The 14,047-nt window shown below is 44.7% G+C and overlaps 1 protein-coding gene and 1 long non-coding RNA gene across 2 annotated transcripts; one reads left to right on the plus strand and one right to left on the minus strand.

The window, feature by feature from the left end:
• Nucleotides 1-1,298: 1,298 nt before the first annotated feature.
• Nucleotides 1,299-6,316, plus strand: LOC148593257 (UDP-glucuronosyltransferase 2C1-like). Its single transcript, XM_088531586.1, has 6 exons — nucleotides 1,299-2,028; nucleotides 3,932-4,080; nucleotides 4,282-4,413; nucleotides 4,811-4,898; nucleotides 5,240-5,459; nucleotides 5,986-6,316. Exons 1-6 carry the CDS (start codon nucleotides 1,305-1,307, stop codon nucleotides 6,260-6,262), a joined length of 1,590 nt encoding a protein of 529 aa, XP_088387712.1. The 5' UTR covers nucleotides 1,299-1,304; the 3' UTR covers nucleotides 6,263-6,316.
• A 1,766-nt stretch (nucleotides 6,317-8,082) lies between these two features.
• Nucleotides 8,083-9,474, minus strand: LOC148593258 (uncharacterized). Its single transcript, XR_015913751.1, has 2 exons — nucleotides 9,322-9,474; nucleotides 8,083-8,527 (listed from the first exon to the last, which is right to left on the minus strand). It is a non-coding gene; the product is annotated as an uncharacterized LOC148593258 (long non-coding RNA).
• Nucleotides 9,475-14,047: the final 4,573 nt, after the last annotated feature.

Genomic DNA, 14,047 nt, shown 5'->3' on the forward strand with positions numbered 1-14,047 from the left:
CTAGACAGCACTTTAACAGCCTTTTTTCTGCAAAAGGAAAAGGTCCCCATTTTCCTCTTGAAAAAAACAAAAAGAAAAAAAAAGAAAAAGATCGGGGAACCATGTGAAATCCTCAATAAAGCCACAGACTTGTCCATCCAGCTTGATTTGAGGATTTTCTCTCCTTTATCACAGGAAAAGCGAACTCTGTATTTACGTGGGCTGCGTATTGTGCTTGGCAGAGCCGAGGATGCACAGTGCTGGCAGAAGCACAATTTGTGGATTTATTTTATGCAGCGTGGGCTGCCGGGGATCATGGGCTGCATGGAAAATGTCAGGCTGCCTTTGATGGTGCTGCGCTGAGACTGGGTCCTTCCACTGATGCTCCTGAGGTGGACAGGGAAACAAGGGACTTCGTTATCAGTCCTACCATGGCATTAAATTCCCCATCGCTGTGCCAGGGAACTCACTCAGAGGGCAACTGCAACAGGAGACTCCCATGTGCACTTGGACAGATGCTTTGCTTCCCCTGTTGCACTGCCATAGCGTCTTGGCAAAAGCAAATGCCTTCTAAATTACCTTTTCTTCTTGCTTTGGAAGTGTCAGGGATAAAGCTGAACTGTTGTGCTCCTGGAGGCTTGCTTCTTGAACAGGGCTGGTGTTCCCAGGAGTGCGGGTATGACCTTGGCCAGGACTGCGTCCTTCCAGCCATGGGCAATGATGAGTGCCCAGGATACCTGGCTGGCTGCAGAGGACTAGAGTAGGTTGTGGGCTAGGTGTCAATCACAGCAGGACATTTTGTTGATGCTCAGTAAACGAGGAGGTAAAGACTGTTGCTGGCTTTAGAGGCAACTTGGTTTTTACAGGGCAAAGGAGCAAGCCTAGGAGGTAGTCAAGTGATAGGACTGGGTTAATCACATCACTGCCCAAAACAGCCCATGGGCTTCTTAGGTTGAAATCCGCAGCTTGAGTTGCTGCTTGGCATGGGAACACCTTGAAGACACATTGGCAGGGCAAACAGCAGTTTGCAGAGCTCAGAGGTGCTTCGCATGTTCACATGATGGAAGGTGCACTTTGTGGAGAGCCCAAATGGAAACTACCTTAATTTCCAAAGGTTAGGACATGGCTCTGTAGGAGACTCCAGAACGGGATTTACTGCTTGCCAAGCCCTCCTGTGAGCAGTATCAGGCTTTTAGCCCTGACATGCCCTTTCACCAAGGTTGGCAGCAGCTGGTTCTCATTTTTATTGGTTAGCGCTAGAGGTGTTTACAAGTCAAAAGAGTGCAACTGATTCCAGATCAGCCAGAGTAGGACTGTCACTCAGGATGATGGGGCAACGGTTCCTCTGGCTGCTTTGGGCCTACTCGTGCTGCTGGAGTCCTGGTTTCTGTGGGAAGGTGGTAGTCTGGCCAACTGACGCAAGTCACTGGATCAACATGAAAGTGCTGCTGGAAGAGCTCGTTCGCCGGGGTCACGAGGTGACTGTGGTGGTACCCTCTGTCAATCTGCTCATTGACTACCGAGATACCTCCTCCCCCTTCACTTTTGAGGTCCTGCAAGGGCCTTTCACCCAGGAAACCCTGGATGCCACCATGGACAGCTTTCTCGGTCCCTGGGTGAATGGCTCAGGTGACCTGTCCTTCTTGGAGAACTTGTGGAAGATGGAAAAGGACCTGGAGGACTTTGCAGATTTCTCAAAGGTGATGTGTGACACCTTGTTGCTGGACCCGAAACGGATGGCGAAGCTGCGGGAGGCCAAGTTTGATGTCCTGATTTCCGACCCTATAGCTACTGGGGGAGAGCTTGTAGCAGAAATCCTGGGAATCCCTTTTGTTTACAGTCTCCGCTTCTTTATTGGGAACACGGCGGAGCGGCTCTGTGGCGGGCTGCCGTCCCCACCTTCTTATGTGCCCGGCAGCATGGGAAGGATGACAGACCGGCTGAACTTCCTAGAGAGACTGCAGAATTTCCTCTTCTACCTTTACACAGACCATTACTACTTAAAGTATTGGCGGAAAAAGTGGGATGATTACTACAGTGATATGTTAGGTAAGGCAGCTGTGGCGTGCGGTTTCTTCTTTGGACCGGCTCTGCCTTTGCAATGTTTTGGGAACCCGGCCAGATCTGGTTCCGTATTTGAAGGCTTAATGAAAGTGGAGCTTGAGTTCTGGATGCATTCATTTGTTGTCAAGCAGATACCTGATTTTCTTTTAAGCAACATTTTAAGCAGAGTCCTATTTCTATGCCAAATCTAAAAATTCACTTTACCAGCCTTTTATCAGTCTCTAGTTTATAGTTCAAATCCCTGTCACAGGGAGCTGGATGCCTGTTTTAGTGCCTCTAGAGCAGTTTTAGAGGCCAGTTATCATCTCCTCGTTTTAAGGACAGGCACAACTGTAGCTGGGGAGGGAGTAGATACAGACTGGAAGGGCAAATACGTTCTTCAGATAATTCTGTGCAAGGCATGGGAAGTAGCGGAGGGATAACTCAGTTCTCATGTTGCCAGTGGAACTGACTTGGGAACACTGTCTGGTTTTGGACAACTTAAAGGCAAAAAAATGCACCCTTTGTGCATTAGCAGGTACTGTCTCGGGTCCCTGTTTGGTACAGCATGCTAAGCATATATATATATATATATATATATATATAGTCTTCTCCAAAAATAAACAGTAAGAACCATCACCTTTCTCGTTCCCATATCATTCACACTTTGAAATATAGACTTTTCTTTCAGTATATGCATGGAATGTTTGCTTTAACTAATTAGAGCTCAAGCCTGCCTCTGCGTTTATTAAAAAGAGGCCTTCTTGTAGTTCAACAGACTTTGTATCTTGTACCGAGTATCAGCACTTAGGCAGATAAGGGAATCTGTTCTGTTGCCCTCTGATCTCTTCCTGTATTTGCCAGAACTCTTCCCTGGCCTTCCAAACCAACCTGTTTCCATTATTGATTTTTTCTATTGCATAAGACTTGATTCCTTTACAACCTGCTTTACAGACTAACATCTTTATGTCACTCTGACTGTTAGGCCGGCTTTACTGCCATTATAAGTTAATTTGCACTCTGGTAACTCAGTAATCACCCTCTCCATTTAGATGTCCTACAGGTATGTTTTTTTCTTGCTTGTTATGCTGCTTGATTGATGTTTGCTTTGGACTGGCTTCAGATAATCATTAACATTTCTAATGCTTTTATTCCCTTGTTCCACACATTGGGACGATCCTGCAGAGAGAACATTCAAAGGGTATCTGACAAGACATATTTTATTTCCAAATGGAAGCTAAACTGTTTTTTTGTTTTGTTTTGTTCCCATTGGATTTTTTTTTCTAGGCAGATTTTGCATAAAAATATTTTCACAGATCGAATGGTTTTGGCCAATTTTTTTCAAGATGTGTCAGCAGGAATTTTATGCTGGTCTCCAGGAGAACCAGAGCTGGCTGTACTTGTCTTGCACTGCAATTTGAGCAGCCAGAGTCACCATCTGATAAAACGCAGGGAAGTTTCACTAAAACTTTCCTCCTCCTCAACAACTGATCAACTTTGGGATTTACTTTTTTTTATTTTATCAGCTCTAAATTTTCTTTGATTACTTTATTGCACAAGGTGAGTTTTTACTGCCAGCACAGGTAGCAAAGGCTTCAAACAGTTCAAGAACTATATTCTTACCACAGAAACTAAATGCTTCCTACTCACTCAGGCACCGCTGAAAACCCTAAAGGTTTTATATTTTTTTAAAGATGCTGTTGTCTCATGCAAGGCAATGTGTCAAGACGAAACAGGGGCCAGGGTTAGCAATAGGTTTGAATTTGTCCCCATTTTCATTTTGTGCTTGACTTGATACATTGCACTAAAGGGAAACGCCAGGAGACAAAGGTAAGTCTTTTATTTTGCAATCTATAGCAAACAAGACTCTTCCTGTGTGTGTTGTAAATGCCTTGTTCTTTTCCCATAGGAAGGCCCACAACCATGTGTGAGACAATGGGGAAAGCAGAGATGTGGCTAATTAGGACATATTGGGATTTCGAATTCCCACGTCCTTTCCTGCCCAACTTTGAGTTTGTTGGAGGACTCCACTGCCAGCCTGCAAAGCCATTACCACAGGTATCCTGACTTTGTTCTGCTCCTGGTTTACCTGCCCAACAGAAAAAGAACTGTGGAGCTTTGTAACAGCCTGCTCTCACTGGAGGCAATCCTGAACCATCATCTTCTCCTGGATAAACTCGATGGATTGTGCTCCTTTTATGTAAGTCTTTGCAATTTGAAGTGCCTCTTTATGCTCAACGTGATTTCTGCCTCTCCTAGGAAATGGAGGAATTTGTCCAGAGCTCAGGAGAACACGGCATCGTGGTGTTTTCCCTCGGATCAATGGTCTATAACCTAACTGCTGAAAAAAGTAATATAATTGCTCGGGCCCTCAGCCAGATTCCACAAAAGGTAAATTTCTTCTCCGTCTAAAACATAACCTATTCCCCGCTTTCTTGTTTCCCTGCATTCAACAAGCCCTTCACAGCCTGGCAGGCCTGATTTTCGTCTTCATCTCTGCTGGCTCTTTCATGTGCGGGAAGCTGAACTTCACCGTCACCTCCCATAGTGTGATCCCCTCTTTAAACCAAAGCACACTGAGGTGTGTCCACACGCCCCAAAATAAAAAGCACTCTAAGGAGAAAGCACATAAAACCCAACCTAGCACATAATAAGCTAAGCTGGAGCAGAGTTATTTGAATCACTAAGAAAAGGTGGATGCCTTTGAGGTAAGGACCCACCCTTGGTGAGACAAGATAGAAAAGCATGTAAAAATCGGTATGCTTATCTTAACATCCTTCTGTTCAAGGTTCTCTGGCGGTACAAAGGAAGAAAACCAGAAGCTCTGGGCCCCAACACCAGAATTTACGACTGGATACCTCAAAATGATCTGCTTGGTGAGCATCATTTTATCCAAATTGGGTTCAGTCTTTGGCAAAATGGTTTCCCTGTTCTTCCACCAAAATCAAGCAAGAATCATGCAAACGACCCCCCTAACACTTGTAGCTGCAATTCTTTTTGTACCTTAAGCAGACAAGGTTTACTCTCCTAGCCTTAATTTCCTAGTGCGAAGGCTACTTTTGGCCATAGTGTGACTAGATTAGCAGCGCGCATGCCCTGATGCCAACCCAGCAGTTCCCTCCTCAACCTTTGGGCTTCCCTGGGTGATCTGCTCTTGTCCCAGCAAACACAGTCTGCAGCAGTTGCTGCTACACACTCCTCTCCTTCCCTGTTCCAGGCCATCCTTTGACTAAGGCCTTCATTACTCATGGTGGGACCAATGGCATCTATGAAGCTATCTACCATGGGATCCCCTTGGTCGGGCTGCCCATGTTTGCTGACCAGCACGACAACATTGCTCACATGAGGGCAAAAGGAGTCGCAGTTGAGTTGGATTTTGGCAGACTGAAGACGCAGGACCTAGTTGATGCACTGAATACAGTCATTAACAATTCCACGTGAGTTGTGTTACTGCCTAAGAGCAGGATTGGGTTTTAATATATTGGGTTGTGGATGTGAGAAGATCTACTGGCTTTTCCAGGAGCCCAAAGTGTTTATGAGCTGGAAGTTGAGGGCTTTCAGACAAAACAAGACCCTCTTTATATTAGGCACCTCCCTCTTTTCTGCAAATCAGCATCTCAAGTAAGACGGATGACTAATTCCATTTTCTTGATACTGCAATTTTATGAGCCCTTTGAAGAAAATAGATGTGGGAGAACCCAAAGCAGTCCCCGAGATAGTTCTCTGTCTTCTTTTTTCAATGTTCATGGCTATTATAGTCTTTGGAGGCTATGGGTCACAATGCTAGTCATCCTTGTGGTGTTGATTGAAGCAATAACTGAGGTAATTTTCCTTTGCAAAACACTGATCAAAGTAAAGGCAAGATGTTCTGGCTTTTAACACTTCCTCAACAGCACAGCAAGCTGAAGACGGGCTCCTCCAGGAGCTGTGACAAATCTCCTTGTTTTCTTGTCTTTTCCTCAGCTATAAGGAGAACGCTCTGAGGTTATCCAGGATTCATCATGACCAGCCTATGACTCCTCTGGACAGAGCAGTCTTCTGGGTTGAATTTGTCATGCGCCACAAAGGAGCAAAGCACTTGAGACCAGCTTCTCACCATCTCACCTGGTACCAGTACCATTCCCTGGATGTTCTGGCCTTCCTGTTCACCTGCGCAGCCATCACTGTCTTCATTCTTGTCAAATGCTGCCTATTCTGCTGCAAGAAGTGCGGCAGAGTAACAAAGAAGAAGAAAGAATAAACACGTTCTTCCCCTCAGCACTCTTCGTAGGCTGATCCAGCAAAGCATTTATGCACACTCCTCAGTGAATAGGATGCCTTCTATATTGGACCACCTTTTGGAAGGGATGGGCTAGGAAGCAGTTCTGCCGAAGCGCTGCTTGCTTAGCCAGTCTGTAGATTGCAATAAATTGCCCCCTGGCCCAAGCAAGATGGAATTATAAATGCTTATATATGCTTGCAACTGCTGATTGCGCAGGGTTTCCGGAATTTTCAGATGAATTGTGGTATGCTTCATAAATACAGCCTTCCTGGGTGTCCTGTTGGGGTCTCTGAACCTGGGACTCGTATCCCCCAGCTTTAACTCCTTCCTTCTCTGTATCATCCACCCCTGATGACCCCCATCTGACTATCTCTCTTTCTACAATCTCCAAATAAAGAGGGGAAAATCTCATTTCTGGCTATGTCTGTGATGGTTTAATTCAACTAGGTTCAGTAAGCATAGTGAGTTTGATAGACTCATCCTACTAAGGACAGACAAACCTTGTGTAAAAAAAAAAAAACACTTCTACGTGGCAGTCAAATATTTTGTATAAAATATGTTGATGCTGTCTCTAACAATACACACAAAAATACACAAAACTCAAGGTACTGTCAGTTCACAGCACCAGAATTAGCTGGCCAATCCATTGCCATTTACCAACATAGAACTAGAGCATTTAGAAAGTGTGTGCCCGAGTTGAAGGTCTTTAAAGCACGTGTTATAATAAGGAAGATCCTTATGAAGGTTTATGAAGCAGTCCATCTTGCAGTGCTACACAGGCAAGTTTCAGGATCTGGGAATTTGCTGGAGAAACTCAACGTCCAGTTTCCCTTTTCTTTTTCTCCCAGTTCTGCCATGGACATTTACATGCAAATATATCCTAAGTAAGAGAATTTGCAAGTGCTGTAGATATCACTACTAAGAAAATGTGGAGAGTCTGGACCTTGCAGGGTATGAACAGACCTTGTAGGAACATATGTTCCTGGGAGACAGGTAAGATTATCGTTGAGGACAGTCTATTAACAGTTCTAACATCTTTTGATTAAACTGAAGGGATATCGCTTTAGAGATCTGCAGGCTCACTACTTCACTGTAGAAACAGAAAAGCAGTTACCTATTAACTTCAGCAGGTCTTCCACAGAGTTCAAGCTTCTGGATCAAATTCACCATTTTTGAATACAACTGCTTTTCTACAACTGTCAGAACCTATCCAAGGCGGCAAGGATCAAGAAACCTGAGCTGGAAATTGAATTGTTTCAATAGTTACCAATTTATTTTTATAAAAAAATGGTAGCAATGTAGAATACAGCATATTTTCCGGTTCCACACATGCAGGTTGTGAACATTCCAAGCAATGTGTACCTTTTGGAAGGAGGCTAGACAAGAGAATTGACCAAAATGTTACTGAACGCAGGAAGGTTTTTAAACAAGGTTAAAAATTAGGTATCAATAGTGTCTTCTTAATATTGCTTTCATTATTGAAGACTGAAAAAAATCACTTGACTTTACAGATAAGGTTAAAAAACAGGAAGGGGGGGGGGAGGGGAGAAAAAAAACGGGAAAAGAGAGGCTGCTACAAAACTGCCGTACAGTCAAAAAATCATACTTCAATATTTGCATACTTGATAGCAGCATCTTCCCACTGAACCACGTGAAACTGTGGTAAAAAAACATCAAAGCAAAAAAAAAAAAAAAAAGAAAAAAGGCAATTATCCATCAGTATTCAAAAACCTAGAATGAAGTCACTAAGTAAATGAACACTTACTGAGAATTAATCAATATCTATATTCTGAACTGTTTCCCATTCTGCTCCAATAAAAAGGTCAGCTCTGTTTTTTGGCCAGTTTGAGTTTCTCCAGTTCGTAGTTCACTGCATGCTTGGAATAAAGAGGGTCAATATAAATCCTTCTACACAATGAACTTTAAGGAGACAGCTGAAAATAAAATGTACTACTTGTAAACACACAAAAAAATACAAGCTTTTTTTTGTTTGTTTGTTTCAAGTGACCGCTGGTTCCATGTGGATTATCTTCGGTATCTACCTCTTTCGCCTCTGTCTCTATCCCGGTCACAAATCCTCTCTCGCTCCCGATCGCGGCCTCTGTCACGTTCTCTGTCTCTTCTGGTATCGCGGGGACGGTCCCTCTCCCGCTCCCGCTCCCTCTCTCGAGGTCTGCTTCTCCGACCGCTGACAACTGCTTGCGTGCGCCGAAGAAAATCATCTACCCTCATGTCGTAGTCATGCTGTGAGGAAAGGACAGCTCCGTTTACTTTCTCTTCCAGGTTAAAATCCTGTCCCCACCCTGAGCCATGTGACTGGCTCTAACTTTTGGGAAAGTCCAGTATATGGATACATAAATACATCTCAAGATCACACTAAATGACAGCTGCAGCACAAATTTCTTCTTTCATGTTTAGGGCAGCACCATACATCTGTGCTTTCAACATATGAAGCAGAAAACAGAGAGGCTGGGGTTCAGACACCAGAAGCCAGCAAGAGACCTCAAAAGCTAAGCAGCCTTCAAGGTCCTCTAACAAAAACTATTTGTATAAGGATCAGCCCTGGTTTTGATGTGCCTGTGCAAGTCATAAAACTCTCAAACTTTTCTGCTGATAAAGCGCACTTGGGCACAGCAAGTTAAGTGATGTTGCAGGCAACACCCTTACTCAAACTGGCCTTCAAGCAGAAAAAGTTCCAAGTTCCGATGGGAACATCGGAGAAGTTCTGATGACTGGAAGCCATTTTGATCAAAAAAATAACACCAAACTTCTTAAATTAAGAGAATGTCCTGGGAATTCTGCACTTCTACCTCAGCTGTAGAGAGAGGCTTTTCAAAGATGATGCTGGAAGTCTCTAGTTAATTTAGAAGATTTAATCTTCTAAACTGCAAACCAAAAAACACACTGTACTGTTAAGACCTATACCTTCAAAAACAACATATCTTGGATTAAGCTAAATTAAGCTACATATGTACCCAAGTTTCCTCCCACTCCTGCTCTGGCATGCAGACTGCCCCCTCTGCCTTTGTGACACTTACTACTCGTTTGTCTCTGTATCTTGCTTCATGGGGTACAGGATGATGTCCCGAGTACGGAGGGTGAGCTTGAGGTGGAGGTGCATGGTGCTGGTAGTAGGGGTGGTGCGGCGGCTGCTCCATACCCGGATACGGCGCCTACAAGAAAGTTACATGGAAGTTGTTGAACCCTCCAAAGGAAAAGTACGCACACAAAGCTTAGTGAATTAGGAGGCAAAAAGTTATCTTTGATTCAAATGGCAAACACGACATCTAAACATAACCTATGACAGCTTAGCAAATGTAATGCAGAGTATTCTTAACCAAGTCTGCTCACTTTACTTCTCTACCAATTTTTATTTACAAGTTTGACCAGAAAAAACACAAAAGACATCCTCCTTCCCTAGCTGCCTCAAAGTGGTACTGTAAACAAGATTTTGCTAATTACTTTGCTTTCCCCACCCCTTCGAAGACCCATACAAAAAGAATGAGGTATTTTGTTCAGAGCTCCATGGTTTCACTAGAATCGGCCTTTTTAATGCCATTGCCTATGGAAATGCTCCTATTTTACAAGAACAAAATTACAAGAAAAATAATTTGACAAATGGCTACTAGGCTCTTACTTTTAAACGTCTCTTGGCAGCTCCCTTCCACCTCTTATCCACAAGGCCTTTCTTGCAATTACCACCAAAGTGTCTTAGCTTGCATTAAGGAAGTTCAAAAAGGAAGTAGGTAGGAGTGATGGATTTTAGGATAAATCCTTGGACAACATGTAGAATGGGGAAGAGGTGGAGAAATGATAGAAGAGTCTGGAGAGTTAGCTCTGTTTGAAAATAAAAAAAAATATCCTCTCAGTCTCACAGCCTTACCACAGATCAAGAAAATGAAGAAACAATAGCTTTGCTGTAGTTGAGAAGAGGCTATAGCAGCATTTCCACCTCTGGCAATGCCTTTTGCTCATTCAGTGCACACAAGAACCTAAAGAGAGTCATGCTCAATCCATGACTGCTAACATCACAGTTATCCAAACTCATGACCCTCGGAGCCATGAATACAGGGAACCCTATAAACCAAAACTGGCAGTTAGAGCACCCACTGGGCAGCCAAACCACCGCAGAATATGAGCACACTGTCAATTAACTTTTACATACATAATATGTACGTGTACTCCTAAGTAAGTTTCATTTTGATCTGGCTGGAGAAAAGCAACACATTTCAGGGAAAGCTGCCATACAACAAGGCTTATCTGAATTACACTGTTCAGGCCATTCTGCTACTCCCCTTCATGCCTCAGTGTCACAGCCCAAAGCAAGCCCCTGCACGCCACCTGCAACATGCCAGCCCAACCCCTGATCAGCTGCAGCAAGTCCACCCCTTCGATGCATTTGCTATGGGAAAGAAAGCCAATTACTGCCAATACGTAGCTGAACACCAAATTGCATCACACCCTTCTGCAGGGGCTACAGGGGGATTCTGCTCTTTCCTCACAGCTTTCAGCTTCTTGCAGGTTCAAACCAAGATGCCATTCTGCATGCTGTGGAAGAAGTGTTTGTGGAAGAATTGTTTGAAAGCAGGAACTGAGAGGAAAACTAGGGCCTAACAGAAGTTTTGGCATTATAGAGGCCTGCTTGGGGTGCTACACAGTTGCCACTTCCAGGATGGCTGGTGCGCACGGACTCTGCCCCTCCCCGGTTCCCTGGGCAACACAATCTGCCCTCCTCACAGCTGCAAAGGGGAGTAACGGAGGAGGGAGCGGAGTGAAGACACTGCGGCCAAACTCTGTTGCACTCCCTGTGCTGGGCCGCTGCTAAGCCGCACAGTGGCTGTCTAATGGGAGATATACGATAACAAGCCCAGTGCTGAGCCAGCAAAAGTGGCAAATGATGAACTTTGCTCATTATAATGTGAAAACCAGACCTCCATCCCAAAAGTTACCCGCCTCCGAGGTACAACTGCCCCTCACCGAGCATGCGCTCTAGATTTTCGGTTGACTGTACCTTTAAATGAAAGCGAGAAACTTTTTCACCAATCAATAACAATATTAAGTATGACTCTAGTCACTCAAGCTCCGCCTGAATGTAAAGAAAAAAGGTGAACTAATGATGAAAAGTCTGGGGGGGAAGAATCCATAGTAACTCTTGGATCAGCCGACAGACTGAGCCCCCTTCCCTCCCCTCAGGTCGGGATGCTGCCTGAGGAGAGTAAGGAGTGAGGAGGGAAGAATCCATCGTAACTCCTGGGTCAGTTGACAGGCTGAGCCCCCTTCCCTCCCCTCGCGCTGGAACGCTGCCTGAGGAGACTAAGAAGTGAGAGGGAAGAATCCATCATAAATTCTGGATCAGCTGATGCACTGATCCCCCTTTCCTCCCCTTGCGTCAGGACGCCGCCTGAGGAGACTCGAGAATGAGAGCCCTCTCCCATCCTCTGGGGTGAGTGATGATTGCACATTTGTACATCAGAGATAGCTAAAACCCCATGCTCTAGTAGAGAATTTCCTGTACTGACATCCGAAACCTGCTTTGTAAATGTTGCATTTGAATAAATCATACTGTTTGTGAACTCGGCTACTTCTCTGGGGGGAGGCGATCGGACCTACAGTTGACAGACTGTTCAGGAATCCGATACTGCCAGGGTCAAGCTTATATTTGATCACACTATTTGGGAACTCAATTCCCTCCTAGGAAGGCGATCGAACCTACAGTGCACAAACTGTTTGTGAATACGATACTGTTTTGTTATCTCCATTCCCCGCCCCCCGCCGCCACTACCACTACGGCTTTCAAACTGCAACATTTTCACAAAATTGGCGAAAACAATTGGGCGACAAATGCGAACAAAAGTAAAGCAAAAAGCCTAAAGAAGTAAATCCCCCAAACAAACCAACCCCTAAGTCAGATCTAAGTAGTCGCTCCTTCCCTAGATATTTGTCATACATCACAGGAAAGACGTTTCAGCAAAAGGAAAGGGCTGAGCGCAGTTCGTACATAATACGCACTTCTAGAACAGCCATTCTTTTTGGTTTGTTGCCGGGTCTCCAAGGGCCACTCGATCCCTTTTGGAAAGGGCCTACTGTTTGCAGAAGCTCAGCAAGATGTGTGAATTCAGTGGTTACATGTTAGAGAATATTTGGCAATGGGATTAACACATCACGGTGACACAATTTGAAACAGTCCCAATAATGCTCCTCTTGAATATCAACATAACTTAAATATTTTATCCTCAAAATGAGGCGGCATCTTCTGCAAAATTTTAAGTGATCCTTATAAAAGTCCCATATTTGATAAGGCTTATCCAGAGACACACCTGAAAGAAAAGGCTTTTTCAAGATATTAACACATTCTTGGCATATAAAGACTTCCTTCTCTTCATCTAACCTGCTCATTATACATCCAAGCTTACCTACAGCTAACATTACACATTGCATTATCTCAATCAAGGATCTAGTCTAAACTAGACAGCACTTTAACAGCTTTTTTTTTGCAAAAGGAAAAGATCCCCATTTTCCTCTTAAAAAAAAAAAAAGGGGAAAAAGAAAAAGACAGATCGGGGAACCACGTGAAATCCTCAGTGAAGCCACAAACTTGTCCATGCAGCCTGATTTGAGGATTTTCTCGCTTCTTTATCACAGGAAAGGCAAACTCTGTATTTACGTGGGCTGCGTATTGTGCTTGGCAGAGCCGAGGATGCACAGTGCTGGCAGAAGCACAATTTGTGGGTTTAATGCAGCGTGGGCTGCCGGGGATCATGGGCTGCATGGAAAATGTCAGGCTGCCTTTGATGGTGCTGCGCTGAGACTGGGCCCTTCCACTGATGCTCCTGAGGTGGACAGGGAAACAAGGGACTTCTTTGTTATCAGTCCTACCATGGCATTAAATTCCCCATTGTTGTGCAGGGAACTCACTCAGAGGGCAGCTGCAACAGGAGACTCCCATGTGCACTTGGACAGATGCTTTGCTTCCCCTGTTGCCCTGCCATAGAGTCTTGGCAAAAGCAAATGCCTTCTAAATTACCTTTTCTTCTTGCTTTGGAAGTGTCAGGGATAAAGCTGAACTGTTGTGCTCCTGGAGGCTTGCTTCTTGAACAGGGCTGGTGTTCCCAGGAGTGCGGGTAGGACCTTGGCCAGGACTGCGTCCTTCCAGCCACGGGCAACGATGAGTGCCCACGATACCCGGCTGGCTGCAGAGGACTAGAGTAGGTTGTGGGCTAGGTGTCAATCACAGTAGGACATTTTGTTGATGGTCAGTAAACGAGGAGGTAAAGACTGTGGCTGGCTTTAGAGGCAACTTGGTTTTTACAGGGCAAAGGAGCAAGTGTAGCAGGTAGTCAAGTGATAGGACTGGGTTAATCACATCACTGCCCAAAAGGGCTCAAGGGCTTCTCAGGTTGAAATCCGCAGCTAGAGTTGCTGCTTGGCATGGGAACACCTTGAAGACACATTGGCAGGGCAAACAGCAGTTTGCAGAGCTCAGAGGTGCTTCGCATGTTCACATGATGGAAGGTGCACTTTGTGGAGAGCCCAAATGGAAACTACCTTGATTTCCAAAGGTTAGGACATGGCTCTGTAGGAGACTCCAGAACAGGATTTACTGCTTGCCAAGCCCTCCTGTGAGCAGTATCAGGCTTTTAGCCCTGACATGCCCTTTCACCAAGGTTGGCAGCAGCTGGTTCTCATTTTTATTGGTTAGTGCTAGAGGTGTTTACAAGTCAAAAGAGTGCAACTGATTCCAGATCAGCCAGAGTAGGACTGTCA

The sequence above is a fragment of the Tinamus guttatus genome, unplaced genomic scaffold (assembly GCF_059628265.1).
Source record: "Tinamus guttatus ecotype Peru unplaced genomic scaffold, ASM5962826v1 Tinamus_guttatus_pri_ptg000423l, whole genome shotgun sequence".
Taxonomy (NCBI): Eukaryota; Metazoa; Chordata; class Aves; order Tinamiformes; family Tinamidae; genus Tinamus; species Tinamus guttatus.

Bases quoted from the DNA above. Each gene is read 5' to 3' on its own strand.
- LOC148593257 (XM_088531586.1), top strand. From the start codon at position 1,305: ATGATGGGGCAACGGTTCCTCTGGCTGCTTTGGGCCTACTCGTGCTGC. The intron at 4,414-4,810 runs GTAAATTTCTTC...CTTCTGTTCAAG, and splicing joins TCAGCCAGATTCCACAAAAG to GTTCTCTGGCGGTACAAAGG. The intron at 4,899-5,239 runs GTGAGCATCATT...TCCCTGTTCCAG, and splicing joins ACCTCAAAATGATCTGCTTG to GCCATCCTTTGACTAAGGCC.